At 43.1% G+C, this 26,271-nt stretch overlaps 1 protein-coding gene and 1 long non-coding RNA gene across 3 annotated transcripts in view; one reads left to right on the forward strand and one right to left on the reverse strand.

Annotated features, from left to right (window-relative positions):
* LOC123793586 (uncharacterized) overlaps positions 1 to 18,322 on the reverse strand; it is a 33,993-nt gene extending 15,671 nt beyond the window's left edge. Inside the window, exons 1-2 of the long non-coding RNA XR_006780029.2 lie at positions 18,192 to 18,322; positions 10,071 to 10,161 (exon numbers count right to left, since the gene is read on the reverse strand). This is a non-coding gene — a long non-coding RNA (uncharacterized LOC123793586). The remainder of the gene's footprint in view (positions 1 to 10,070; positions 10,162 to 18,191) is intronic.
* GALNT7 (polypeptide N-acetylgalactosaminyltransferase 7) overlaps positions 16,767 to 26,271 on the forward strand; it is a 137,271-nt gene continuing 127,766 nt past the window's right edge. For both annotated transcript variants that reach the window (XM_045799431.2, XM_045799430.2), the window contains exon 1: positions 16,767 to 17,098. In XM_045799431.2, the coding sequence (XP_045655387.1) occupies positions 16,973 to 17,098 (126 nt within the window). In that variant the 5' untranslated portion in view covers positions 16,767 to 16,972. The remainder of the gene's footprint in view (positions 17,099 to 26,271) is intronic.

A 26,271-nucleotide genomic window follows, 5' to 3' on the forward strand; every position in this document is an offset into this window, starting at 1 on the left:
TCTTCTCAATCCTTACCTATGTAACTGAAGATTTTCTTTAGATTGTATTGACAGACTTGGTTAACAACTTTGGTTAACAATAACCCTGATTTGTTGTACAATTCTATTTATCATATTTCACTTTTCCTCCTTTCTATGCTCCCAAATTGCTGTTCCCCAAAAAATTCGCTTAATTTTTTTTCCCTTTTCTTGTTATACATTATCCATAAGGAGCTTCATGGATAGCTATCCTCATTAGCATTTCTTTCTTTTCTTTCTTTCTTTCTTTCTTTCTTTCTTTCTTTCTTTCTTTCTTTCATAGTTTCTTTCTCTCTTTTGCACACACCTTCCTCCCTTCCTCCCCACTCTCTTCTTTCCTTCCTTCCTTCCTTCCTTTTTAAAATAAGGGATTAACTGAGGTCAATCATGGCAGTGAATCTCCTTGATAAATTCATGATGTGAGCCTTTATAGCATAACACTAAATAAAAGATGCCCAGAAAAAGAGCACTTCCACACAGTTCTAGTAGCAAAAAAAAGGGAAATTTGAAAATGTTTATAAAATGTAATCTTAAATTTTTTATTAGAGGTAGCAGTGAGAAGAATAGCTAAAAATGCTATGACCATTAATCATTTCATTCAGATTTTCCAGGCTATAAACTCCTTAAGAGCAGGACTTTGTATCTTCGGTATGGTATAGCCAGGCACTCAATATTTATTAAATGAATATGTCAATGAAATCACATATGAATGGTAAGGCATGATACCTTTGCATGTTTCAAATACAACCAAAAACCTGTTCATGTTGAGATATGAAAATTGGTGAATAGCATGGAAGAAGAAAGCTCTACAAATTCACTTAATACTATGAATAGGTTATTTAAGTCTTTTTAAAAAAGAAAGCAAACTGGACAGTCTTATAAAGTTGGGCTTCATCCATTGGTCGATTTTCTTTTGTCTGTGCTGATAGAAAACTGTCTCATCACACTGAAAATGTCTCTTTGTGACTAAAACAATTTCATTTGTAGAGTGCAATTTGCTACCTGTTCCTTCTCTGATTAACAAAAGATTAATTCCCCAAACAGGAAATGACTCATCATTTTTATAATTTTATTAGACATCCTATTCTATTTTGAAAATTTTAGAAGAAAACAGGAATGTGTTGGATTTCAACCATTTTATTTAAAATTGTGTCAATAGAAAAAAATCAGGAAAGGCATTCCTCTAATTTTTGCAGTGGTGAAGGAACAAATTAAAGAGGTGCAAAGTTGCCCATGTTACCTTAACTCCTTTTTAGTAGGAGTTATTATCGAACTATAATGTATTTGCTCCTCTGTCTATAGCTCTCACTAGTCTGTAACCTCCTCACGGGCCAGGAACAATGACCTCCGTTGGTATTCCCCGTATGATGCCTGCCATATTGTTTGCACTCGGCTCTTTCAACAGATAGTAATTTGGTAGCATAAAACTGAAATTTGTGGTTAATCTTTCTTAAAAACCGAAACCCCAAAATTCCCTTATCCTTCGATATAATCCCGAGATCAATTTGGTTGTTTATTAAAACATTAAGCCATCTGTGTAATGTCTGCTTGCAGACAGGCCATCTCATTTTGTTCTTCCTCTTTTCCCGTTGGATTACTGTCAATAAGCCCTCCCACAACCACAACTCTGAGAGTGTCACGTGTGAGCAGACACTCAACACAGACTCCCTTGCCCACTGAACCTTCAGTAGCACGCGGTACAACGTGTGTGTATGCCTTTGAATACAGCGGCTCAGCAGGGACATATAGTGATGAAATTGAAGGAGTGCATCCAAGTAGGAGAGCACTGGCTTCTCTTTCCTCCAGTCTACCCTTAGAAAATAAATATCTATGCATTCTTCACATCATCAGATAAGATGAGGCAGGGACTCTAAGCTGAAGTATATTCTGGGGTATCTAGCTAATGAAGCTAAGGTTCTCTGTGACTCTCGATCCACACTCACTGGCAATCTGTTTCCCTCCCTTTCCCGTTGCCTTCAGGATTACTTCTAGAATCCCTGGTTTGATTTAGCTATTGCCCATCCTGGAACACTCACACCAGCTGTGAAGACTTATTTTTCTCTGCCTCATCTCAGGCATTCTGCACATGCTCCGTCCCATACCACCTCCATGATGGGGTAACACCCATTTGTCCGTCAGCCTTCTCTTAAAACACCACGTCTTTCAGGAGGCCTTTTTGGATACACTAGGTTAGGGGGCATTAGGTGCCTCCATGGAATCAGGTACTGGATCTGAAGTATTTCTTATCATCATGCACATTATACAATTAATGTGTACCTTCCCTCTAGGCACATAAGCTTTGGGAAAGCAGGGGATTTTTTTCTATCGTGTCCACTGCTGTATCTCTAGCACCCATGTTCAGTTTACAACTACTTAATGAAATTGAACAATTGAATCATGTCTCCAACTTGAGATAGAAGTAAAGGGAACCCTGGACTGGAAGTTGTAGAAATGGATCAAATCCTTATTATGAGTACAACGTGCTCTCAGGGCTACTGTGAACCTCTTTCAACAAAGCAAGTAAAATAGTTTAATTTAGTTAGCATGCATCACAGTTTATGAAGCCAAGAGACTCTAGCACCTTGATAAACGGAGGAGAGGTACTTTGGTGCCATGCGGCTACAAAGACCAACAATCAAACAATAGTTTTTCCACGGAGCAGTGTGAGAATTGCCCTCAGTTATGCAGTTGGAACTGCTCAGCGTTAACAGTGGGTCTCAGCTCCGCCTCTCCAGGAAGCGCAGCTCAGGGCTTCCCCCAGCTTCCTGACCACAGCGGGCCAGGGGCTACATTTCTCTGTTGTGTCCCCGGGACTGCGTGTAAGATAGACTTGTTCCTGTTATTTCATTTATGAACTCTAGCCATTACTCCTCGGCATCAAAACAGCTGAAATGTACATTTGTGGGTCTCTATGATTCCCATCTAAAGTCTAATGAGATCACTCAAAACTGAGGCCAAATTTATCATTTGTTATTTATAATTTACATTCCAACTTCAAAAAAGATGAAGCAATTCAGAGTAACACGTGAAACAGGCTGTTTAAATCCTGCCGTAAGAACAGAAAATCTCAGATACTGTTAGAGGAGAGGGACAACGGTGCACCGGGACGTGGGATCACTGGAGCTCTCTATATAGAATAGGAGTTAGGGTCCAAGCATGTAACACGTGGGGTACATGGGACATTTACTGTGGCCCCTCAATCCAGAGTGTTTCATCCCTCTATGTTCTTGCTCTTTACCTTTTCTTATAGATGTATGAATATTTATTTATTTATTGTAAATAACAAGAGGGGGAAAAACAATTTATAGTTCCTCACTGGTAGGAAAAGCCAGAAGAACTAGCATTTCTTCTTAGGTGTCCTCCTTTCCAATTATTCATTTCTTGGCTCAATAATTAAAATACACCCAATGGTCAAATCACACGATGGAATGAGTTATATATAATAGAAACTCCGTCACATCTAATTCGTAATAATAACAAATAGCCCAGCTAGTGTGTTTATAGCCATCAGTATTCAGGAAAGTGCTTATTCCAGAAGTCTGTGCCTCACAATGAAAGCTAATGTTCATCAATCAGCTGTTGTTCTACAAAATCCTCCTAAGTCTTTGTAGATGGGGTTTTTGCTGAAGACTCTCATTTTCTTTTAAAAACACAGGAAAAGAAAATATTGTAGGTTTTTCACCTTAACCTACCTAATGTAACCTATAAAGTCATTCTGCTTGGCTATGCGTCTCAACTATTATTTTGCTGACTTTGCCCTGTCTTGACTTGCTCCCATCCCTTTCTTAACACTTGGCTTCAACCCCCCGCCCCCCGCCCCCCGCCCAAAACCAAGACTTAATAATGACCACAAACCCAGAAAAAACAGAGACCACACCCTTACTTTTGGACAACACATAAATCATCCCAAACGAGTCTCTATCCTAAGGATTTCCCCAGACACAGATTCTACAATTTTCTCTGTATTTTTTTATGTAAGTATCAAAACCCCCAGTTCGTCTTTTCTTTGTCATTCAAAAGGAAACCTCATATAAGGTGTAAAAATTAATGACCAGCTTTTGTGGCTCTTGTTATTACTTATCATCTCTGGGAATAGGATTATGATCTCAAGAAATAGTAGATATCTCTTTATTTTACTTATTTTGGCTAGGTGCAAACCGAAGAATTCTGGTCTTTAAAAAATATTCCATAGATTAGGTGCTTGGCTGGCTCAGTTGATAGCCAGTGACTCTCGATCTTGGGGTTGTGAATGTGAGCCCCAGGATGGGTGCAGCGATTATTTAAATAAATAAATACTTCTTAAAAATATTCCATATATTAACTAACTTATTCTGTTTTGTCATAGAAATATTCTATGCCGGGGCGCCTGGGTGGCTCGGTTGGTTAAGCGTCTGCTTTCAGCTCAGGTCATGATCCCAGGGTCCTGGGATGGAGTCCCACATGGGGCCCCCTGCTCAGCGGGAAGCCTGCTTCTCACTCTGCCTGTGCCCCTCCCCCTGCTTGTGCTCGTGCATGTGCTTTCTCTCTCTGACAAATTAAGTAAATAAAATCTTAAAAAAAAAGAAGAAAGAAATATTCTATGTCACATCAGTGGGCTTCCATTGAAAATGGGGTGGGTGTAGGGGAGCCAGAGTATTCACAGTTTAAAAAAATTGTGTGTGTTTTTTTTAAGATTTTTATTTATTTATTCGACAGAGATAGAGACAGCCAGCGAGAGAGGGAACACAAGCAGGGGGAGTGGGAGAGGAAGAAGCAGGCTCATAGCGGAGGAGCCTGACGTGGGGCTTGATCCCATAACGCCGGGATCACGCCCTGAGCCGAAGGCAGATGCTTAACCGCTGTGCCACCCAGGCGCCCCTAAAAAAATTGTTAAAAAAAGTTCATTTGTATATACTACTTATTAAACATTCACTTTTTGGTACCTATATATGAACAGAGTCACAAAACTAGATCATAAATCATAAAACTAGATATTCTATTGGGTGGGGAAAACCTGTGTTAGTCATGGTCCCCACCATAGAAGCTTGAAACTAAAATGTGCAATAGGTAAATATAACATATGGTAGGTCAGTTATTTCTAAAGGGTAGTAGGCTTGGAGGTAAAAGAGATGATTAAGTAGAACAGAAATATTATTTTTAAAAGATTTTATTTTTAAGTAATCTCTATACCCAACATAGGACTTGAACTTACAACCCTGAGATCGAGAGCCGCATGCTCTACTGACTAAGCCAGCCAGGCACCCCATGTATTTTTTATTTTGATAATTATGTATTTATTTTAATATGTATAGAAAATTACTACTACAATCCTGTGATTTTACTGGTATTGCTTAGTACAAAGCTAAATTTAAGTTGATAAAAGTATATAATTTTAATGAAAAATATGAAAGCAATAACATGTGTATTACTCCAGGTATGACTAAAAATGGTGTAAATAGTACCAAGATGAATAAGGTTCAGGAAACGCTAACACAGGTTCTTCCCCAGTATTGGTATCACATTTAGTATATGATTTAAGTCATAAAACTAAAATCAAGTTATCCTAGAAAGAAAGTGTGGTAATTTGGCTAATCAGTTGTCACATTTAAAGAGCATCACTAGAGAAATAACTGCTCTTAACATTTTGTTAGTAGGCTTTTCCATTTAATTATTCCTTTCAGTTGTACTGGTTCAATCAACGAATATGCATTAAGTATCCTCTGATAGGTAATTTCCAGGAATATAGAAATCTTTAGACACACCATTTTCTTTCTTTAAACATTTTTGATAAGGTTTATTTTAAAAAGGAAGACTTTCATTATTAATAATTTAGATAAGACAGAAAAATGTTGAGAAGATTCCCAATCCCACTATTCAGATAGAGATCAAAATGCTAATGACTTATTTCCTTATAGTTTTTTTTTTTTAAAGATTTTATTTATTCTTTGAGTGAGAGAGAGAGAGAGAGAGAGAGAGAGAGGACAAGCCCGGGGAGGGGGAGGGGCTGAGGCAGAGGAAGAAGCAGACTCTCTGCTGAGCAGGGAGCCCCATGTGGGGCTCGATCCCAGGACACTGAGATCATGACCTGAGCCACCCAGGTGCCCTCCTTATAGTCTTTTAAAAGTGAGAATATATTATTTCTCTTATTAACAGAGTTGGAACAAGAGTACACTTACTTTTATATCATGTTTTTTTCCCACTTAAGCTTCCACTTTTTCCATTTTCCCACGTTACCAAATATTTTCTGAAACATGACTTGAAGGACCAAATACACCATTTAACTATTCGTCTACCAATAGACATGTGGCTGAGTTCTAGCCAATAAAATGGGGCAGAATGGATGTTCACCACCCCAACCTGACTCTTCAAACACCTCCTGGGCATCCGGTATGTGCTCTTTTATCCTTAAATTGCTAGCTCAGTTGCAAAGAATACCCTAGAGCACTTGGATTGCAGGGGGTGGTAGAGCCACTGAATGGGGAGAGCATGGGTCTCGAAGGGAGACCTGCTTAGGGGCAGAGTCCCTTCCCGGCCCCTCAACCAATTCACAGAGAGGAAGGTACATTTTTTTTTAAAAGATTTTATTTATTTATTTGACAGAGAGACAGCCAGCGAGAGAGGGAACACAAGCAGGGGGAGTGGGAGAGGAAGAAGCAGGCTCCTAGCGGAGGAGCCTGATGTGGGGCTCGATCCCAGAATGCCGGGATCATGCCCTGAGCCGAAGGCAGACGCTTAACGACTGCGCCACCCACGCGCCCCAAGAGGAAGGTACATTTTTATTGCACAAAGCCCCTGAAATTTTGGAATTGTTTGTCATAGTAATTAGCCTACCCCAATTCATTTATTTATTTTTTATTTTTATTTTTTTTAAAGATTTTACTTATTTTATTTATTTGACAGAGAGAGAGGCAGTGAGAGAGGGAACACAAGCAGGGAGAGTGGGAGAGGAAGAAGCAGGCTTCCCGCTGAGCAGGGAGCCCGATGTGGGGCTTGATCCCAGAACGCTGGGATCATGAACTGAGCCGAAGGCAGATGCTTAATGACTGAGCCACCCAGGCGCCCCAACCCCAATTCATTTATGTTCTTCCCCTAACTCTTGAAAAGTCCCTTTAAAAAAAATTATTATTTTATTTCTCTTAAAAACTTCCAAACTCATGTTCCCTCATTTTGTGGCACTTTTTCTATGGGCCTTATCTTGACTTTTTCAGTTTACTTAATCCCAGGTCATTTGCCTAGTGGTCAACAGGTTGTGAATGTACTTGATTTCACTTACGGCCACTTCTCAAATCCAAAGCAGGAGAGTAGATTGCTGTGAATGATTTTGCCCAATAAGACACGAATTACACTCTGGAAATGCTGACTCGGAAGTTCCAAGTAGGAAGGGTCCTGTGGTCTAGTGCTCAGAAAACAAGTCTGTGCTAAAAGTTTAGGTGTGACAATTATTAGTGTAGGTGAAATCTTGTGAATGGGTCAATCTAGGAAAATATTACAAACTGAGGAAAAGAAAAGGAACTAGAATGGAGTACTAAATGATGTTGCTGGGGCGCCTGGGTGGTTCAGTGCGTTAAGCATCTGTCCTCAGGTCGGGTCATGATCCTGGGGTCCTGGGATCGAGTCCCACATTGAGCTCCTTGCTCAGCAGGCAGTCTGCTTCTCCCTCTCCCTCTGCCCCTCCCCCTGTTTGTGCTCTCTCTCTCAAATAAATAAATAAAATCTTAAAAAAAAAAAAGGAGTGTATTTGCTTTTCAGATGCCTTGTGACATGATTGGTCTGGGACCACTTTAAACTAAGTTCTTGGTTTTAGAGTTTTCTAGCTATCCGGGTGGTGTGTGGATTCTGGCTGCAAACCAGCGTGATGGTCAATTTACAATGGCTAATTTCTTAGATAGATGGTGTGGGGTATGTGCAGAGGAAGGTTTCTCTTCACGGGGTGACGGCAATGGGTTAATTTTAGTTCTCTCTCACCTTGGGGATGAAACCCTTTGGGGAGCCTAGTTTTTTTTTTTTTTTTTTTTAAGATTTATTTATTTATTTGAGAGAGAGTGAAAGCAAGAGAGATCACAGAGGGAGACAGAAGCCGACTCACGGCTGAGTGGGGGGGCTCGATCCCAGGACCCTGAGATCATGATGTGAACCGAAGGTAGACACTTAAATGATTGAGCCACCCAGGTACCCCTGGGGATCCCAGGTTTTGAGGTACTATTAGACTCTCCATTTTGGGTGGATCCTGAGTTTGTTTTCCGTTCCTAAATCCTTGAATTCAGAACATAAGTGATACTTGGGTACCTGGAGTTTGAACAAAGCCCTTATGGCAAAAACCCAGCGTTGGTGTTAACAGACCCTCTCTATTCCATGTTTGATCTTAGTGTTCTTTATTTTCTTGTTACCCATGGATGCATTTAGAAAGATTTAAAAAATATTTTACCTGGCATTTTCAGTTGATCCTGGCATCTAAACTGCCATTGCTGCATAAGAGATTTTATTTCCAAACAGAAGTTGTTCCATGTGAAAATATACTGTGTATATGAAAATCCAGAACAAATTGCCAAGTAATTGCTTACACAGCTTCTTAAAATAATGTGTGCTGCCATAGCATTTAAAGAGTTTGTTTTACAGACTATTAATTTAACTACTTACAGAGAGTCTGGAAGCAAAACAATAGGTTCGATTATTTGGAACCATAATAGTTGAAGAATAATCAAAATATATCCATATTCTGACCTATTTTAACCATTCCACTGTCCTAATCCTAGCCCATGCTACCGTGATCTCCCACCTGGATTATTAAAAATAGCCTAACTGGTCCTTGCTTTAATCTTTGTTCCTTCCCATAATGAATCGAGAAGCCAGAAGGTGTGATCCTATTTAGATGTAAATTAGATCTTGCCACCCCTCTGCACAGTCAATGGCTTCCTACCTCACTCTAAATTAAAGCCATAGTCACTACTGTGCCCTAATGATCTCCTCTTACTTTCTCAGCTGCAACTCTCCTTTTGTCCTTGCTTTTCCTAAACCAAGCAGGAATGTTCCTGCCTAAGGGCCTTTATACTTGCTGCTCTTTAGGCCTGGAGCCATCTCCCTCAGGTATCCATTTGGCTTGTTCCTTCATCCCTTCCGGTCTTCTTCCAGTATTATCTTCTCAATGAGACCTTCTCAGACTACTGAAAATTGAAACCTTCCCTCACTGTAGGCACATGACGGGAACCACAAAGAAGTTCTTTGCACCATCTTCTGAATGTTTTCTTTGGATTAATTATAAGTGGGCTATTTTTAGTAATGGACTGTGTCTTGAAGCTGTTTCAGACACCTCAGAGGACATAAGCCAAGTTGCATGCAAATAAAGAAACTGAGGTATAGATTCCTGAGACACATGCAGGAGGATTCTCCTAAATGATCCAGGAATTAGGGGCTGGGCAGGGAGAAGATACCTAGTTATTCTAAAGTTTCTATTTCCCCACTGGGCCATACTGCATCTTGCTGAGGCCTGGAAACTTCCTCTCTCCTTCAGGTATTTTCTAACAACCAAGCAATGAACAGGTACATTTTCTATTTATTTGGACGTGTGGTCCTCCGTTAAATGACTGTTTGGAGAACCACACCGGGGAGATGTAAGCCAAGAGCGCCGATCTTCAGAGAAGCTCAAAATACTGTTATTTAGGTAAAGATACCTTTCAGCACACTGCAAGGAGTTTTGAAATTTGAATTTTAATTCTATTTCTTTTTGGAGAATGGTCTTTGACGACTTGGTCTCATAGGAATGTCATCTATTTCTCAAACTGTGTAAAATGATTTTTAACAAATTCAATCTCTTTCTATCATTTTTATTGTATATTTATATCTATTTCTATTTAACTTTTTTTGAGCGTGTATCATGCTAGGCATTGTTCTAGATGATGGGATATAGCAGTAAACTAAAAGAACAGAAACCTTGTAGTTTGCCTTGGACAAGCCCAAAAAATGTCCCTTCCTCCTGGTCCACACATCTTCACATCCTTTCAGAGATCCTGCTTATCCAGCTACACCTATCACGGTCAGGCCAGAGAGATTCAGCAAAACATCGCCCAGAATCTCACCTCCTTCGACGTGGGAATCTGAGGTCTTCAAGACAAACTAGCCTCTGTTTTCGTCATACTGATAATCCCTTAGAGCACCACTTTGACGTACCTGGGGCGGAATGAAAAGAAACTCTGTCAGAAGAGGGACAGAGAACCCCACCTGTCATATGTAAAATGAGAGATTTGGCTACACTCTCATTTCCCTTCAAGTGCTACAATTTCATGAAATTAAAACATGAAATCCACCAAAGAAAGACTCAAGTTCTCAGCAGAGTGTGGTTAAATGACATGAAAAGTCTTTAAAAGTGAAATCTGTCAAGGTATTACTGTAAGTCCCATTACAGTTGGTGCATATAAACCTCGGCATCAGTGGGCAGATAGGTAGTTCCAAACAGCTATCAGTTTATTATCTAGGAGTTAATGTACTCACTTTGGTCACATAAAAATGTAGAAAGAACAGTGTAACCTGCTATCCCAGCTCCTAAAAAAAGGGCAAAGCCACTTAACTCTAAACTACTTATGCAAAACATTTAGCTATTCTCCCCTCTTAAGATCTGTTAATTAGAAATTATTAAAGCATGGGGGAAGAAAATGTACCTCCATTTCTACACACATTATCCAGCTGTAGAAAGACACTGAAACTCATAAAGATGAGGGAAAACTGAGGTAAAGAATTTCATAGCTGAGGTGAACTGGGGGCAGTGTGTAGCAAGAAGGGAGCTTCAGTTCCTAAGATTTTTATTTTTTAGTGACAGAACTACCTGACATATTTTAAAATTAGTTATAAGTAAGAATTTTTTTTTTTTTAAGTAATGGACTGTCTAGAAGCCTTTTCAGACATCTTGGAGGAGATAAGCAGACTTGCACACACACAAAAAGAAACTGAGGTACAGACAATACAGAGATTATGCAGAGACATCACCATAAATGATCCAGGAATGACAGACTGGACAAGACTCCATATCCAGCAATTAATTCCAGACCCTGTATTTCTCCACTGTCCCTTACTGCGTCTTGCTGAGGTCTGGAAATTTCATCTTTTCTTCTGTCCTTTTCTAACAACTGAACAATGAACAAGTATGTTTTCTCTTTATGTACACGCATGCAATATATCTTTTATTACACAATGCTTCCAAACTTCTTTATGCTTAAAACACAGAGTGAACATACGATGCAGTGAACATATGAAATCTACTTTCACTCATTTATCTCAAATACTGACCATCTCCTGCGTGCCAGGCACGATGAACATCTAGGACTACAATCACAAATGAGAAGAACATGGCCCTTACCCTTAAGAAATTTGGTCTAATGGGGGTGACGGACCACTGAAGAAGCAATTACAAAGCAGAGCTCTACGTACCACAATGGAGAGTGCATGCGGTGCTCTGAGAGCATGAGGCAGGACCTCCTAACCCTGCCAAGGGTGGGGTCTGAAGCAAACACTCAAGAGGTATAATTGAATTGAAGGATGATCTGGAGTTTGGCAGAAGGGAGCTGCTGCTGAAAGAGAGTGTCCCAGGTAATGCATGAAGGAAGGCCTAGAAGTGAAAGATCTTGGCCTGCCAGATGGAGAGACTATCCAGAAATGGAGAGACTATCATTGTAGCTGTAGTTTGAGATGGAAGAGAGATCCCTGACCAGCTGTGCAGCTGTGGAGGTAAGCAGAGGCCAGCTCACAAAGGGCTTTGTAATAAGTTGAGAAATTTGGGTTTAATACTAAAAGCAGTGGGATGCTGTCGAACAGGTTCCATGCAAGAGTGGGTCAGAGATAAAATTCACTCCAATCACCTCTTAAATAAACGGTTAAAATCAGAAGAGTACTTCTGAATTCCGGGAGTCTGAAAACAGTGCTCAATTATGAGGAGGTAGAGCTCTACAGTGTTAAATCTAAGAGGGCTTTTAAATAAGAATTTTGCCTTCAAAACACCATAGGAGACTACTAACCTCATCGAATGGAAGCCCTAGTGACAACAGTCTTCTATTCCAGATGAGCACAACTTAGGAATTATCCATCTCTTAAGCTTATGATTCAAACGGTAATCCATGTCAAGAAAAAAAAAAAAAAGTATACAGGCAGAATTTTAGTTTGCTGTATTCTACGCTAGGCTATAAATTTAAAAGTGTCAACCATACATCAACATCACAGGACAGTCTAGAATTTTAATATTGAAAGGAACTGAGATCATTTGGTCTAACTCCTTTATTTTATAGCTGAGGACAGTGCACAGAGTTATTTCTTTGCAAGGTAATCAGAAATAGATAATTATTTAAGATCTGGATTCTTTCTGAAAGATTTCAGCATATGATCATGAATACTACATAACTGAGTTAACACAAATAACAAAGGAAAAAACTAGTATTCTGACCCAGATACTTGATTCCCAGTATTGTTCTTAAGCTTTCAAAGTCCCCCACCTCTTAGTATGCACACCCTTGTCTAGTCCGCTCCCACATTGTACCAAACTATAGGCTTCCATTTCGAGCTCTCTCTCTTGCCCTCAGATCTTTCACTCTGGAGGAAGCCAGCTGCCATGTTATAAGCAGCTCTCTGGAGAGGCCCTTGTGACGAGGAACTAAAGTTTCCCGCCAATGGCCCATGAGGAAGTGAGGCCGGCCTGTTGGCTTTGTGAGTGAACTTGGAAGCATATTCTCTAAGTCCAGCTGAACCATGAGATGCTTGTAGCCCCAGCTCACGGCCTGGCAACAACCTCGAGAGAGACCTTGAGCCAGAACCATCCAACTTAACCACTCCTGGATTCCTGACCCTCAGAAACCGTGTGAAATCAGTTTGTTGTTTTAAAGAGCTAAATTTGGGGGTAGTTTTTATGCAGTAAGAGATCACTAATAAACACTGCACAAATTAATAATTTCTTAACAAACTATCAACACTTTAAAAATACCAAAATAGTAATTCTTTTCTAAAAGATAAAATACATTTTTGACTTAAAAGTACTACCATTGGTGTTCTTCTTTGAAAAGAGGTGATTAAATGTTTACAGAATAGGTAATAGGAGATTTATCCTATAATTTATAGGTCACTGATTCTAATTTAACCTGAGTTCTTGGCAGCCAGACACAGTTAAAATTGAAATTTAGTTACAGATAGTAATTGCCCATGGCTACATGTTCCCATTTCAATACAACTTAATTTCTTTCTTTTTTGGGGGGAGGGGAGTGGCTTTTCAGTAGATACAATAATCTCAATTTAAATTAAACTATCACTTTCCTTTTGTCTTGAGTTGCCCTAGTAGGATGCAGAGTAAAGGGGAAACAACAGTCTACCAGCTGCTGCTGTTGATGACAACATGCAAAATAATCACTTTTCTAATTAGATAAAACCTCTAAAGTTTTATCCTCGGAAGGTGAGCCTCCAGGTAAGGAAGAAGGAAGAAGAGCAGTTGACATAGCTCTGACCCCTCGTCTACCTTTCATCCTCACTTTACAGTCTCCATCCAATTATCCATTCAGCATTTCATTGAAAAAAATAGTTACTGAACCCTTTCTACACACTAGACACAGGAATATAATGATGAACTAGACAGACCAAACTCATGTACCTCTTTATCCAGGACTGGGAAAAAGAAATCAAGCAGTTACAATGTAGTGGTAATTAAGAGAGAAAAGTGTGGGGTGCACCTATTCCAGCACAGTGGTTAGGGAGGGACATGGGGGGTGGGGAGGGATGTGAGCGGGAGTGTGGAAAAGCTTTTTGTTAAGGTGTCATTTCAGGCCAAAAGAAGTCCCCTTACAAAGGCCTGAAGGCAAGGGAGTTCAAGAGACACTTAGAGACTGGGGTTCAGCTTGGTTGCAGCATAAAACAGAAAGGAGTAGTGAGAGCCCCAAGGGAGAGCACTACACCTTTAACCTGCAACCCAAGCATGGACACAACTCCCTTCAGTGGGTTCTCCTTTAAAAGAGCAGGCACCAGGAAGAATTAAAAACCTAACAAATCTTTAGGCCCTGACCTTTTGCATCCTGTCTGAGAACGCTGATTTATATTCTAGGCCCAGAAAGCTAGCACAGCTTGGTGAGGAGTATGCATGTAGTAGCAAGAATCCGAGGTTAGAAAGCTCTGCTTTGAATCCCAGCTTGACAACAACAGTAATACCAACCTCACTCACGTTGTGACAAGATTAAATGAAGTAACAAATATGAAGCATCTGGCACACACTAGGCATTCACAAAAATTCTCTTCTGTCCCATTACCTTGCTTCTGAGCTCTCTGCGGGCCTCCTAGCCGAAGGTACCGTGTCATGGTCCGCCACACTGACCCCGTACCTGACAGAGAGCTATGCTCCCTTGGCCATCCCCTGTGTCCCTCCAATGCAGTTCTAGTCTCTACCCTCTTCCTCAGTGAACCCAGGATTAGACAAACTGGAAGTATTCCAACATACAAATTCCTGTCATACGGTAACTATAGCATCCGTTAAAAAAAAAAAAATATATATATATATATATATATATATATGCCCATACACAACTGAGACTTGTTCTACCACACTATCTTTACGTTTTATACCATTACATATACTTTATTGCATATGTACTTGATCCCCATTACTCCTTTTGATAATATTGTGAAATAGTATTGTAATCACTGTTTGGCAGACAAGAGTCCTACGTTCAGAGCGGTTAAGTGACTAACCTTGATGTAAGCTTTGCATGTAGCTCATCTTCTAAACAGAGTTGGGCCAACTCTACAGAGGCTGCGTCCCAGCAAATATTACAACTATGCTCATAATAGTAAAAACGAAGCTTCCTATTTTATTAATAATAAAAAACTGTCTCCTCTGTGAAAATGAGAGCACAAATGAGAGGTTTGACTTCAGCTCCTGATTTCAAACGGAATTATTCCCTCACGTGATCAGAATAAGATCCCCTGAAGGTCACCTGTTCTAAGTCCAGTCTTTGGTAACTATCTACTTTGCAAAGATGTCCTCCTCCCTTCCCAGCAGCTCAAGGTGGGTCCACAGCTGAGCCTATTCCTGCCTCCCAAGAATATCTAAATAAATCTTTCCCAAGCACCCCTCCCTTTTCACTGTTTCTGCAAAGGATGTGCACAGCTTATCTGGATCAGAATCACCTGGATACTTACTAACAGGTGATTTCTGGGTCCCACCATTGACCTGAATTGACCCAGCAGTGGGGCATTAGCTTTCTATATTACCCAGAAGGTTCATACTTAATCAATTAAATACTCAGGTCTTTTTCGCCAAAAAAGTCTTCAGCAAAATCTCCCTCGTCTTATACTAAAAACAACCGGTTCTTAAGTGGCTGATAAAAATGCTGAGTCAGATAGTGATTTGTGTTTAACACCTGATACCCCTCCTCCAGGGGCTCTATATATTAGGCTTATATTGCAACTGTGCACAATTATTCAGCCAAACAAGAATATACCTAACTATATTGTCATCCATTCTACATTTCCCTATGTTGTTCACAAGGGTATCACTTCAAATATTTTGTGGAAATTCTGAAATTAAGGCATCTACAGAATTCCCCAATAAACCAGGTAATGTAACCCAAATTATGAAGTACATGAAGTTAGTTTGGTACAATTCTTTATCCGGATGATTCAAAGTCTCTACTTCATTTAAAAAATTTAAATAACCAGGTTTTACTTTTCTGAAAGTCCTTTTAAATATGAGACAACATTAGGAAAAAGGATCAACTTTCACCATCCTAAATATTAGGATAAGGTATTAAACATTCTGTTTAACTTAAATTAGGCAGTTTGAGATATGGTACACTGATAACCTAATCACATACACTTGGCAATAAGATGATTGGCATCTTTATTGGGAGATAGGGACGTAAAATTATTCCCTCAGGGTGAGGCATTTGGCTACACATTGGTCGATATCCTTTCCTGTATAATTTAGGTCTCACAGGCAGAAAAGGGTTGAAAAACAGAAATCAAGTGGTAAAAATCAGATCTGAGGGAGGCAATGAAGGTAGAGCATTGTTTTAAAAAAACCCAAATCCTCGGTCCTCCACATAGAAACAGCCCGGGAACAAGGTTGATATTATTAGCATGAGACCGGTGTTCTTCTAATTAGCTCAAGAGAAAGTGAATATTGGCTTTCCAGGTGAACCCCTCCGGTCCGGTGATATGTGCACATCACACCTGGGCCTTTCAGTTACAAATCCACCTCCTTAAGGAGCCGTGTGAAAAAGCAAGAAGAATCAATAAGAAAAAATCCTCCCAGCTATAAATCAGCCACGTGGAGCTGCTGCTGCGGCAGCGGTAGCCCTGACTTCCTGGTTTGCTTTCTGCAAGCCTTGCGGCTGGGGGCTCCGGGCAGTGGGTGTAAGAAAGGGAGGGGCAGCCAGGAGCCGCTCTGGGTCCGCGGGGAGCGGGGCGGCGGGCCGGGGGAATCCTGGAGGGCACGGGCGTTAAGGACAGAGTTACGGCCCATAATTAAAACAAAAGTTTGGGAATCTGGAAGCTTTCAGAGCTGAGCAGTGGGGCAAAGGCTAAGGACCAGACCTGGGGAAAGTGTAAGTTAGTTACAAGGTAACAGAGGATTGCGAAGAGGGTTCTTGGGCACAGTGGTGAGAGAAGAGGGGGACTGCGGGCCGGGAAGGGGGTAGGTACACAGAGAGGAAGCTTAGAAGAGCGAGGCACACGGGTCGGTTGGAGCTCTGCGGAGGCCGGAGGGGGGGGGGGGCGGCGACGGGGCGCAGTCCGAGCCTGCCAGCCGCGGGGAGGGGGCGGAGAGAAGAGCCCGGGGGAAGGTAGAGCCAAGGGGAGTTCCGGATCTGGAGCTAGAAAGGGCAGGCAGCGGAGAGGGCGGCAGCCGAAGCGGTAGGGGTGGGGGAGGGAGGAGGTGGAGAGCCGGAGGAGGGGGAAGGAAGGAGGGGAGAGCTGTGGCGGCGGCTGCGCCGGGCTCTGTGTCTCTCGCCGCCGGAGGAAGATGAGGCTGAAGATTGGGTTCATCTTACGCAGTTTACTGGTGGTGGGAAGCTTCCTGGGGCTAGTAGTCCTCTGGTCTTCCCTGTCCCCGCGGCCGGACGACCCAAGCCCGCTGAGCAGGATGAGGGTGAGTGACCCGCCCGCCCCCTCCGGCGGCGGCGACCTGCAACTTGTTTTGTTTGCGCGCGCGCGTGGCGGGAGCAGGGGCGGCGGGGTCGGGGCGCGGCGTTGCGCCGCAGCTCCGCAGGTGGTGCTGGCGCAGCGCGGGCAGATCCGGGGCGCCGAGCCCCAAGCACCCGGTCCCGGCTACCAGCCACCGGCCCGCCCCCTCGCCGCCCCTTCCTCCCGCGCTCCCCCGCCCCGGGCTCCGCCGCCGCCGGCGGCCGCGCTCCACGCGGGGACTGCGGGGCGGAGCGGGAGAAGAGCTGGGACCGCGGCCGCCCAGCCCCCCTACTCCTCGGTGCGGGGACCGCCGCGATTGCGGCCGGGGGACGCGGGGTTGGTCCAGGCTGCGGCCTGTGGCGCGTGCAGGCCTGAAGGAGGCGAGATGCTGCCGCTACCATCACCGCCGTTCGGGACCAGGCCCCTCGGTGCAGCCTTCCCCTCCCGCCACCGCCCGTCCGGGGATGCTCTCAGCCCCGGGCTCCCCCAGCCCGCCTGCCTGCCGGGAGTGGGAGGGAGATGGCGCCCCGCCTCCGGCTCGTACGGAGAGCGCCGCCTTCCCCCCACTCCCCCCACCCCAGCTCCCGTGGCCGGGAGACCCGGTGCGATGTGCGGCCGAGGCCTCGCCCTGGACCGGCCCTTCCTCTCGCTTCCGCGGCCGGGGGAGAGGCGGTTGGCCCGAGGTGGCTGAGGGACATCCCCGCCCGGCTCGCGGGCCCCTCCACCGCAGTCCACACCGCGCCGGAGAAGTCCCTTCTGCCAGAGCCGCGTCGCCCGCCCGCCCGCCGGCTCCGGGCGGCTCTGTCCGGGGCATGTGGGGCCGGTTCCTCTTCCCGGGCTGTGGCAGGGCTGCTCGGGCCGGAAAACTAACTTGTGCCGGCGCCCCGCCGCTCGTCTTTGGCTGCCTGCTCGCCCAGCCGGACGCCGAGGGGCGCCGCGGCGCGGAGCTGCCGGCGGCTCCGCTGGGACGCATTTGTCTGCCGCCCAGGGCGCGAGTGTTAGCTTTGACACTCCCTTGCTTTTGAGGGTTTAGTCAGGCGCCTCGGAACGTTAGTTACCGTGAGCCGCGCCGGGAAGGGGCCGCGGCGACTGCGGCTTCGCTGACCCAGTTGGTTGGCTGCCTCCCGGCTTCTCCCCGCTCCCCGAAAATGAGCCGCTGCCCGCCTCTCCCTCCGCATGCCGGAGCCCGGGATAGCCCGCTGGGCCCGCTGCCCTGGGGGGTGAGGGAGGGCGTGAAGAGTTCAGGGCCACTGAGCGGCCCGGGGGCCGTGGGAGGAGTTATGCTCTGTAGTAAAGTGCCTTTTGCAAGTATTATCTACACTGCGTCTGTGTGATCTCCTTTATTAACTTCCCTTAGCATAAACTTAGCATCAGGAAAATCAATGAGAAGGCTTCCTTTTAAGAATCCTAGGAAGAGATTTCCTTATCAGTTTCTGTCTATATGGTGAAATTAGATTTACTCTTACGTTTTAGTATTTGAAGTCTTGACTGAAGTGGAATCTCTCTATAAAATCTGGGGTGGGTTCCTATCTAAGTCATCTAAGTTACTGATCATAAAAAGTACCAAGTTTTCCTTTTAGTGTGTTTGTGGTTTTAAGCCTCTCAGATCTCTTGGGCTGATGGTAACCTCTTTATGATTTTTGCTTTCAAAATGATGGACGAAGGATAACTGAATATTGCGATCAAGAGCTTTAAGTCACAGCTAGAAATGTTAAAACCCCATTTTCTGGGAGAGAAACTGAGGAAAGTCTGACAAAACTAGCCATATTCAGAATGTCCTGTAGTTCACATGACGAGTCTTTTAAAGAGCGGGTGAAACATCCGCACCAATGCCCATCTCTTTTGAAATAACTTATTAAAGTGGATCTATAATAGTTACCCAGCCACAAGGCTAGTCATTCAGTAGCAGGTGGTGGTATCTTGATTTTTTTTTTTTTTTTTTGGTCCAACTTATTTGATAGTTTGTCATTGGGTCCACTGTAATTTCTGTCATTTGCCAAAGACAGAAGCTAGATTTTTAAGACTTTTAAATGTAATTAACACTGACAAGAATGCTTATGTATCAGGAAAACCAAAGCCTTTTATTAATTTTACAGGCAAATGTTACCTAAGCAATTTAAGGCATAGCTTATGAATCATTACGGGCATAAATAAGGGACTTTTGCCTCCTTTTATTAAAAACTCTGCTAAGAACTTCTGAGATCTGGCACTAGAAGAACATTTCCTTTAGGGAAGGTTCTGACCAGCACGCAGATCCTGACTCCTGAGTTTCCCTTCTGCCTTCTAGTTCTTTTCCTTTGATTATGATTGCGGACACCTCCCCCCACTGTGAGACACCTGCCTCTTCAATGCTGATCCACCTGTGGGCTTTTTTGGATTCCCCATAAATCTCTATAAATGGCTTGAAATAGGCTAGAACAATCTACCAAATAAAGGTTCTGCCTCTCCTCTGGCAAGCTTGTACTTGGGGCTCCACCCTGTGCCACTGTTTGTCTTGTACTTCAGTGTCCCAGGAAATAAAGGCTGTAGCAACCTGGTCTTTTTTTTTTTTTTTCTTTTTTCTTTTTTTTTTTTTAAACCAGGACTACTTCTTTATATCTGCCCAGCTGTGGAGGTCACTTTTACAAAGCCCATTACCCATGGTCAAGATGAGAAACACATTTCTTATCTCCTTCCTCATTCAGGGCCTTTTACTGTTTTTCTGAGGTAAATGATGTGAAAGATGATCTTACCGTTCAAATTGTACTCTGTTGTATATGATGTGATTGATTCAACAAACATTTTTGAGTGCCTACTATGTATTAATGCTAGTTATTGAGGAAATACTCCTTACCACTAACCCTGGATCTTACAGCTTTGTGGGGGAAAAAGCACCCCACATTAATCAAAACTCCACAAATCTGCAAATAAGTTATGCTACATGCTGTGAAGAAAAGCCATAGGGGATAAGAAACAGGAATTTGGTCATAAAAGTCTTACCTGAAGAAATGACTTAGTGAGTTGAAATCTGAAGATTTGAATACAGGTAGTTGTTGATCTGGATGTGGGGGGAAGGCACTCCTGAGAGGGAGAAGTATGTGGAAAGGTCCTGAGGTAGGAGGTAGTATGGTGAACTGAGGAACTGGAAGAAGACCAATATAATTAGAACATGGAGAATGAGAGGTGGAGCGGGGTTGTAAACATAGTATGGGTCTTATAGGCCATGCTAGAGATGAGGTCTTTAGAGCAGCAGGAAACCGCTGAAGGATTTTTAGGTAGGGGAGACTTGATTAGATTTGTGTTTTGGAAGGATCATTCTGATTGCCTGCAGGAAGTAATTGATTTAGAGCAAGAGCAGAGAGTAGGAGTCCTGTTGGAGGTTATGATAGTTCAGGTGGGACCTGATGTTGCTTGGATGGGGAGGGTGACAGTGGAAGTGAAGAATTGATTCAAGAACTATTAAAGATGCAAAGATATCAGGACTAGTTGGTTGGATGTGGGAGTGGAGAAGGTGTCAGGAGATTTAGGATGATGGATTATTTGTCACATTGAAAATTCTGAAGACAAACATTCATACATTTTTATGTTCAATTTTATGGTTATGGGAAGGCTTTTTTAGGCTTTGTTCTCTGGATGTTTTCAGGTCAGCATTTATTAAGACCATCTGTTTAGTACTTGCGAAGTGCAGAAAGTTCCTTTAATTAAATAAATTATAGTATTTCCTAGACCATACATCCCAAGTTTTAGCCTTGAGTTTAAAATAGAACCATAAACTCCTGACAATGAAGGTTTGTAATGGAAATGTTGAGAGGTCTTCAATGGTTTTATTACGGCTAATCCAGGACTGATGAGAAGCTGCTGGTAAATGGACGATTCTTTGTATATGCAAATGCTGCCTTAGTCAAACCATTAATGCCACTTAGGTTTAGAGCATACAGAGCAGGGCTAATTCAGGAATCCGTCCTAGGCAGAGAGGTTTTAAGTGATAAGCTAAGACCCATGGAAAGGAATATTGCTTAAATGAGGCTGAGTGACTGAATTGATTACCCTGTCACAGACCCTTTTATCTCTGTGATGATTGATTGCACCCTGAAAGACTCCACCCTTGACCTTAAGACTTTTTTTTCAAATGGAAGCTCCATTGATATTAGGAATAGAGCTATCACTTAGCAAAAGTGTAGTGTCTTAAGTGGTCACTGTTGTCTTACTTCCCCAGTTGAAATATCTCCGGATTTGTTCTTGTTCTATTTTGCTGTCCTCCCTCACACCTGTAATGAAAAACTCCCAATTCTACGAACTCTGGGTGTTATAGACCTCCTGAAATGAATGCAGACTTCTATGTACATGTGCTCTTTTGGGGGGTGAGACTCAGAAGCTTTCTCATTTCACTGTAAACCACTGACTGAGTCCTTGGAAGGCAGGATTTAATGTTTCTTGGAGTCGCTCTTGGAGTATCTCCCCTATCCACGAGGATGCTGGAACCATTCATTCATGTCTCCCCCTTAGGTCCAGACACCCTAGAAATGCAGACATTCCTAAGAATTCTAAATCTGTAGATTTTGTGCAAGTGTTGCCCATCCAGTGGTCAAAGGTCAGGCATCAATCCTGTTACAACCCACACCTCTTTGCCTCCCTCCCAGGAAGACCCCATTGGAGAATACCAAGAATATCTCAAGTAAAAGCCCTTGCTATAAGGGATCTCATCCTCGTTGAAGAGATGCAGTACTCCCGTGGCCTGGGTTCCTCCCGTTCTTCCTTAATCCAGTAGCAATGTAAGGAAACAGTGAGAGCTGTCACAGCATGTTTTGTCAAGAGCCAACTCAGTAGGTGGAGAAGGTGGAGAAGAGCCATTCAGGGAGTGCACAATTACTCGTAAGGAAGGAATGAGAACTGTTAGGGTTGAATTTGGATAACTATTTTGTGATTGAGGCTGGCTGCATGGAATGGGAGAGAAGGTGTGGGCTGCAACAATTTGGTTTTAGTATAAACTGCGTTAGATCAGTCAATCTTCTATTGGAGAAGGAAGGCGGGAGAAAATAATGCAACGTGAATGAAAATCAGAATTCTGAGCGTGGACCATTTGTAAACAGAGTATTTGTAAATTCTAACTCCAGAGTTCTAAAAAAAGAGTTGGTCAGCAAGATTTGAGTGGCTCTTGAATGTAGGAAAATGATTGCGATGATCTGACTTCAACCTAGATCATTGTCTTTGTTCGTGTTTTGAATTCTAATTTTCATTCCTGAAGAATGAATGTACAATCTGACAGGAGAAAAGTGGTTAAATTAAGAATTTACAATCTCTAGAATAAAATGGACGTAGCTTGAGTCTACTAAAGGAATGATTTTTATGGTTGGGTTTTGTACGGTGGAAGAGGGGAAAGGATGAGAGGGTGAAATATGTCTTAATGTGGACAGAATTCTTTGTAAGAATTGGGAGATATATTTTTATTAAAAGCATGAGTCATTTACTCAACAAGTGTCAAATATTTGAGTGTTTACTACATGCTATCCGTGGCTCTAGGCATTGGAGATGCCCTACTGGACAGTGGAAGAGATTAAAAGAAAAAGTGTTGACATAATAAAGATGTTACTCAAGTCTCAACCTAGTAACTGCACAGTGGGTGTTGCGTCCATAATAATGGCAGTTTTCTTTTGATATATAAGGTTGGGCCTTTTTATGGTACCTCCCAACCTCCAGCCTTCTGTTTGCTCAAAATGTATGCAAGGCCCTGGGCTGGGCACTGAAGATGCAGAGATGGCAAGCACACAGACTCGGATCTCCTCTCGTAAGTGAGATGATCTGTGTGACTATGGAACGGTTGTAAAAAGGAGGGGTTTTTTGTTTTTGTGTTTTGTTTTAGATTTTATTTAATTACTTGAGAGACAGAGTGAGTGAGCGAGAGAGAGCATGAGCAGGGGCAGAGTGAGAAGCAGACTCCCTGCTGAGCAGGGCTCCATCCCAGGACACTGGGATCATGACCTGAGCCAAAGGCAGACTCTTAACCCACTGAGCCACCCAGGCACATCTAAAAAGGAGGTTCTTGAACAGCTGTAGGAAGTGGAGGTTCAGAGGCAAGAGCATGACATTTGGCTAGACCTGGAGTGTCTGAGGGATTGGAGAGGGATGCAGAGAAGAACATTCTACAGTAAAAGAATATGGTGAAACCAGAAAAAATACTTTTTTTTACTAGAGCAAAGTGATGGAAATTAAGATTGGGAAAGTAAGTTTGGGTCCCATTTTGAAGGGAATTAAACGGTAGGCCAAGGAACTGGGTTGGGGTTTTATTAAGTCAGCCCTTAGGGAAGCTTTTTGGAAGCTTCTGGAGTAGAGTTGAGGGTGTGGTGACATCCATTCTTCATCAACTCTTGATTCACTAATTCACTCAAGTATCTCAAATATTTATTGAGTGTCTACTAAGTACCATCCATTGCTCTAGGCACTGGAATATTATAGAGGAGTAAATAATAATAGTAATGATAGCAGATAACCTACAATAGATAACATACCTTGCTCATTTGTGCCAGGTAAGAATTCTTTGTGTATTATGTTGTTTAATTGTACCAGCAACCCTCTAATGCACGTCTGATGTAATTGTCACTTTATAGATGAGACCATGGAGTCAGGTGAACTCTTTGCTGGAGATCATTTACTTAGTAAGTGGTAGAGCCAGATTCAGTCTCCTGTATTTGGACTTGAGCTATGCTCTGAGCAAGCACTGTAGATTTTAACAAGATAGACGTGCTCAAGTGGACTACGTTGAACGGGGGAATAGGACAGTGGAGAGGTAATTTCAAACAGAAACACTGAAGACAGTACAGGATAACATGAAGGAGAAAGGGGCAGTGGGGACCTTGCAGGGAAGTTCAAGGGGGCGGTGGCTGAGCCGAGTCTCAAAGAGTGAGTATAAGGCTGTAATGCAGTTCTGAAGGAAAAACATTCCAGGCAGAGGGAACAGGAAGTGCAAAGCCCCTGAGTTGGAACGAGGCTTTAATGTTTGAGAAGTAGACGGCCAGTATGACTAGAGCATGGTGAGTTTGGAGGGAGTACAGTACTTGATAAGCTTGCAGATGTAAACGGGGCCCTGGGTTGGATGATAAAATTGCGTAGTCCTCTACGTATGGTCCAAGATAAACAAAATGAGTAAAGATATTTTTTTTGGTGACCTGTTGTTAGTGGTGAGGCAAGAACTATATTAGCTAAGTCCACTGGGTCCTGTGGGATCACAGAGAAGGCAGCATCTAGTCTGTAAGGCCTGGGTGCTGTCAGCTCTTTAGAAAGGGCATGTTGGAGGGATGAGTGTGTGAGGACAGAGGAAAGGTATGTGCAAAGGCATGAAAGATGACAGCAAATCCCGGGGACTGCATGGCTGGAAGATGGGATTGGGGAGTGGAGGAAGGGGAGAGAGAACCCTAGAAAGAGAGTCTGAACCCTGAAAGATTGAATACTGTGAATGGCCAGAGCTGGGCTATCAGGAATCCTCTGGAAACAGTGCAGGCTGGATTTCAGTGAGGAGAAAAATGTCTCTCTCCTAGGACGTGATAAGGCCTAAAAGCGAGGAGAGGGACCAAGACAATGAATATGAGGAGAGAGAGATTATGAAAGTAAAATCAGCTGGTTAGCTGGTAGGCGGAGGAACCCTCTGGATGGAAAGGGAGTATGCTGATGCCTTAGAAGGAACGGAACTGTCTAGAGTGGTAGTTCTCAAACTTCATTTGGCCTCACAATCACCTAGAGGGTGTGTGGAAACAAAGTACTCCAGCCTCATGCCTAGAATCTCTGATGCAGGTCTGACGTTGGGCACAGAATTTGCATTCGTACCTAGTTCCCGGGTTGCCGGTCCAGGGATCACACTTTGAGAAGTGCTGGTCTGGAGGGTGGGTAGATTTGGGGGCTGTCAAACAAAACATTGGTTTGGTTTGGGCATGTAGTATTTTTTGGGGGAGGGCGGCATGTAGTATTTTCTAGATAGTGTCTACTGGGTAGTTGGAGCTCAGGACAGGATCCATACTGGATGTGAAGTGTGCACATCACTGGCAGGACTGTGAAGCTTGAGCACTGGATTGGTAAATGGAGGGACTCTGTGTGGATAGAGGAGAAAAATGTGGGTAGGAAGAAAGAAAGCTGGAAATACCTTCTTTCAGGTGCCGGGAGGGGGGAGAGATGAAAGAAGGCATAGGCAGGTGTAGAAGATTTAGAGAATATCGCCCCGTAGAAAACCTGGGCAAAGATAATTTAAGGGCAGGACCATCAGCAATGTTGACTATCGCAGCATTTGAGCAGGAATTGATCCCCACTAGGGATTTAGAAAGTGGCTGTAGAACCACGCTTACCTGCCTGCAAAACTAACCCGTGGTACCTGGGGCCAGGGAGGGGCTACGGTGGCATCTTCGCTGGCATCTCAGTAGATGTGATGACCCAGGGGGACCGGCTCGAAGAAAAAGAAGTTCAAGTGGTGAATAATCACCTTCACTAGATGGAAAATACTAAAAGAAGAGGAAGGGTTTTATTGGAGAACTTAACTATCAAAGGGGAACTTAACACATTTTGGATTCTATCTATTCTAGCTTAATTAGGTGCCTCTCTACACCCTCCCCCCCATGTCTGTATATAGACACATCTGTACATATATATATATATATAAAGCTAAGCCATAATCATGTGGTTGTAGTAATATATGCTTCATATGCTATACACATTATATTACAATTATAATGCATAGCAGGCATTTTCTGCGCTCTTTTCATCTGAAATCCAGTAACTTATAAGAAGCTGTAACCAGAACAACATTTTAAAGATTATTTATTTATTTATGAGAACGAGAGAGAGAGAGAGAGAGAGAGAGCGAGCATGAGAGGGGGGAGGGTCAGAGAGAGAAGCAGACACCCTGCTGGGCAGGGAGCCCGATGTGGGACTTGATCCAGGGACTCCAGGATCACAATCTGAGCCGAAGGTAGTCGTTTAATCAACTGAGCCATCCAGGCGTCCCAGAACAACATTTTAATATTTGAGGTTGGAAAAGAAACTTTATCCATGGAATATTAGGCAGTTTTTAGTCTTTAACACGTTAACTTGCCTGATGAGTAATTACAGGGAGAAACAGAATAGCAAAATTGTCTGCTCAGCATTTCAGGTAATGTTGGTTTTTTACAGTGGGGTCCG

The sequence above is a fragment of the Ursus americanus genome, chromosome 13 (assembly GCF_024610735.1).
Source record: "Ursus americanus isolate L20-20 chromosome 13, mUrsAme1.1.p, whole genome shotgun sequence".
NCBI lineage: Eukaryota > Metazoa > Chordata > Mammalia > Carnivora > Ursidae > Ursus > Ursus americanus.